This window comes from Diabrotica virgifera, chromosome 7, assembly GCF_917563875.1.
Source record: "Diabrotica virgifera virgifera chromosome 7, PGI_DIABVI_V3a".
Lineage (NCBI taxonomy): Eukaryota > Metazoa > Arthropoda > Insecta > Coleoptera > Chrysomelidae > Diabrotica > Diabrotica virgifera.
The window spans coordinates 48,421,247-48,424,686 of record NC_065449.1 but is presented as its reverse complement, the minus strand read 5'-3'; the positions used below and the strand labels follow the sequence as shown (position 1 = coordinate 48,424,686).

General features: G+C 36.5%; 1 protein-coding gene across 1 annotated transcript; it reads right to left on the bottom strand.

Annotated features, from left to right (window-relative positions):
- Positions 1–287: 287 nt before the first annotated feature.
- On the bottom strand, positions 288–2,391 carry LOC114327839 (uncharacterized). The gene is made up of 2 exons (XM_050656840.1): positions 1,948–2,391; positions 288–1,109 (listed from the first exon to the last, which is right to left on the bottom strand). Exons 1-2 carry the CDS (start codon positions 2,389–2,391, stop codon positions 288–290), a joined length of 1,266 nt encoding a protein of 421 aa, XP_050512797.1.
- Positions 2,392–3,440: the final 1,049 nt, after the last annotated feature.

Below are 3,440 nucleotides of genomic sequence, written 5' to 3'. Positions count from 1 at the left end.
AGGAAGAGGCAAAAAGAAAAATCCGTAATTTGGTGGCTCAGTTTTATAGAGAGAAAAAAAAATATCGCAGCATGAAAAAATCTGGAGCAGGCGCTCAGTTTCATTACAAGTGGTTTGCCTACGATGCATTAGTATTTCTTCGAGACAAAAACAAAGTCCGCCCATGCAAGGAAAGTGAAGCTGAGAACGTGGTAAGTAAACACACAATGTTTTTAGATATTAACTTTTCTGTTATTAATTATTCAAACAAATAAATAGGCAATTTCAATTTATACATGAATTATAATTCAATAATTATTCTGCCACGGCACCATCCCCAAAGGTGTAACGAAAAAATCTGCAAACTCTTGCCTAATATCTTTTGCTTCAGTTGATGCATTTCGTGCAACTTTCTTGTATGAAGTAAATGTATTACTCTGAGTTTCTCTTCTCCACGATCCTTCTAAAACACGTCCTGTATCTTTATCTTCACCGTCATATGTACCTGGGGGATTGTAGGAATTTTTAGATCTTGAACTATTCCTTAAAAAATTATGCAAGTAAATGCAAGCCAAAACAACAACTTCTGCAGTTTCTGGTTCTAAAAGTAAGGGTTTTCTAAATATTCTAAAAATCGAAGATAACATTCCAAAAACATTTTCTGATATTCTTCTCGCTCTACTGAGACGGTAATTAAATATCCTTTTGGGAGACCCTTTGTCCTGCGCCCCAGGGTAGGGTTTCAGTAAATTTGGTGATAATGGGAAGGCATCATCCCCTAAAAATACGTGAGGGACTAATTTCTCACGTCCTGGTAAAGAGCTATATTCTGGAAGGTTGAGTTTGCAGCGAGTTAATAGTTTTTTGGATAATGTATTTTCGAAAACTCCTCCATCAGATATTCTCCCTTGGGAGCCTACATGAAAATACAAAAATCGGTAATTAGCATCCATTACGCCGAACAGAACAATGCTAAAAAAAGTTTTGTAATTGAAGAAATCACTTCCACTGTTTTTTGGTGCTTGTATTGCAATGTGCTTGCCATCCATGACGCCTACACATTTTGGAAAATTCCAAAGAACACTGAAACCATTAGTAATTGTTTCCCATTCTTGAGCAGTTTTAGGCATCTGAAATACAAAGATATCATTACTTATGCTAAAAATGTAGATCACTGTAGTGTTTACATTTTATACAATGTATTTTTCTTTTCAGGATGACCTTAATGACTCTTCCTCCGAAACGGATTTAGATGATTCACAAGTAACAGATTGTGATGAAGGTGAAAATGAGACCCAAGAATTTCAAGATGCAGAAAATGGCAACGAAGGCATGAAAGACTTGTATAACGATGGTTCTCAAAACCCATCAACATCTAACCCTGCTTGTGAGAAGCCTTCGGCATCTAACAAATCCTCTCAAGAGCCTCGTAAAAAAACCGTGGAAAATCCGAACAGCACAAATCTTGATGAATTTAAACACCCTAATAAAACTAGACGTGTCACACAAACACTTACAAGAAAAATCGATGATAACGCTCGAAAAGAAGAGGCATATAAAATAATTCAAGACATACAAAATAAACGACAGCGAGACAAATTCGATGTATTTGGAGAACATATGGCGTGTAAAATTAGGGATTTGAATACCACCTGCGCACAAAATATTGTAGAACATCTTATAGGTAATATTTTGTTCGATGCAACTATGGGTAAATATGATTATGGAATGCCACAATCAACTAACACATATGAGCCAATTTTATCAATGCAACCTTCCACGAGACCACAATCACATTCATCGTATTGCAGCACACCAGCTATATCACCAGCGGAGACATACATACAAAACTCTTCAGACTCCTCTACTGCTTTTGGTTCCTCAAACATTCTCGCAGAGGCATTTCAATTAAGTAACATGTAAAACTTCTAAAGTTATCAATAAAAAAGTACAATAAAGTTTACTTACCTTAACTTGGTCTTTAATTGCATTTACTAGCGCAGCACATACTTCTGGTACTATCTTTGAGATAGCTTGTTTCGAAATCTTAAATAAATACATCAAGCTGCTGTAGGAATCTCCAGTTGCCAGAAAGCGCAATGTTACAGCTAATCGTTCTTGTGGAGGTATAGCCTTTCTACAGTTAGTATCTGCTTTTCTTATCACTGCTGCAATTTTTTGCAGCAAAAATTCCATATCTGAACTACTCATGCGCAAAAAATTTTTGAAGCACCCATCGGTTCGATGTTCTAATAAAACGTCATCTTTCTTTAAATCCGATAATATTTCCTTTCCACCATATTTTTCCCTTTTCTTCAAACTTGGACGGACCCAACATTTACGCTTCCGTTTTCGTGAATCACCACACAAAATTAGAAAGCACGCGGTAGCAGTTAATAAGTCTTCCTCCATCATGTCACAAAACTACAGCAGTATGGACAGAATGTTGTACTCAACTGAATTTGTGATTCAACAAGTTCAAACATTCATTAACATTGTTGCACTAGTGAGGACAGTTTGTTTTATGTCAAAAGTTTAATAAATTAAACATTTAGCAACTTGTTGCAACATAAAATTGCTACAAGTTGCCAAATGTTGCTCCAGTGTGGACGCGCCTTAAGATTCAGCGCAATTTGTAACATGTTACAACAAGTCTCAACGTTTTGTTACAACATACCCCTTAGCACACTTTTGTATATTTATTAAAATAACTGTAAAAGTATCTTGCTAATCGTAAAATCGTTAAGCAACATCGAAGTATAACTAAATTTAGAAAAGAAATGAACACTGAAAGATTCATTTCCGTTTAGAACAATAGCGATAACCAAAATTTTATGAGAGTCAAATTTTAAATTGCCTCATCCCAATGAAGCACGTGCACAAAACTACTATTTGCAACTATCGGAGGATGGTTGGCTAGACGGTGTCATTTGCAGGGCAATAAGAGAATAAGATTGAGTCAGATAAATTAGTTAAAAACGGTCAAATAACCTATGAAAAAGCCGTGTTACTACTTACCCCTGTTACAACAAGCCGCTTGTTCCCCTACCTGGTGCACAGGGTACCTACTGTTTACCTCGTCTTGCGGAGTTTTCGGCAAAAAAATTATTAAAAAATTAGTCAAAAAAATTACTCGCGAGTTTTTGAGGTCGCTAACGACGAATATGACATCGGAAGGGATCTGCGGAATACCTGGTGCCCAGGGTACCTAATTCTTATGGAGTTTTCGTCAAATTCGTTAAAAATTAGCCAAAAATCGTTACTCGGAGTTTTTTGGGTCGCTGACGACGAATATGACATCGGAAGTGCTCTACGGAGTACTTGGTACTCAGGGTACCTACTGTTTACCTCGTTTTCTTGAGTTTTTGGCAAATTCAATAAAAATTAGTTAAAATTAATTACTTGGGGGTTTTTGGGGTCTATGACGACGAATGTGACATCGGAAGTGATCTCCGGTGTAC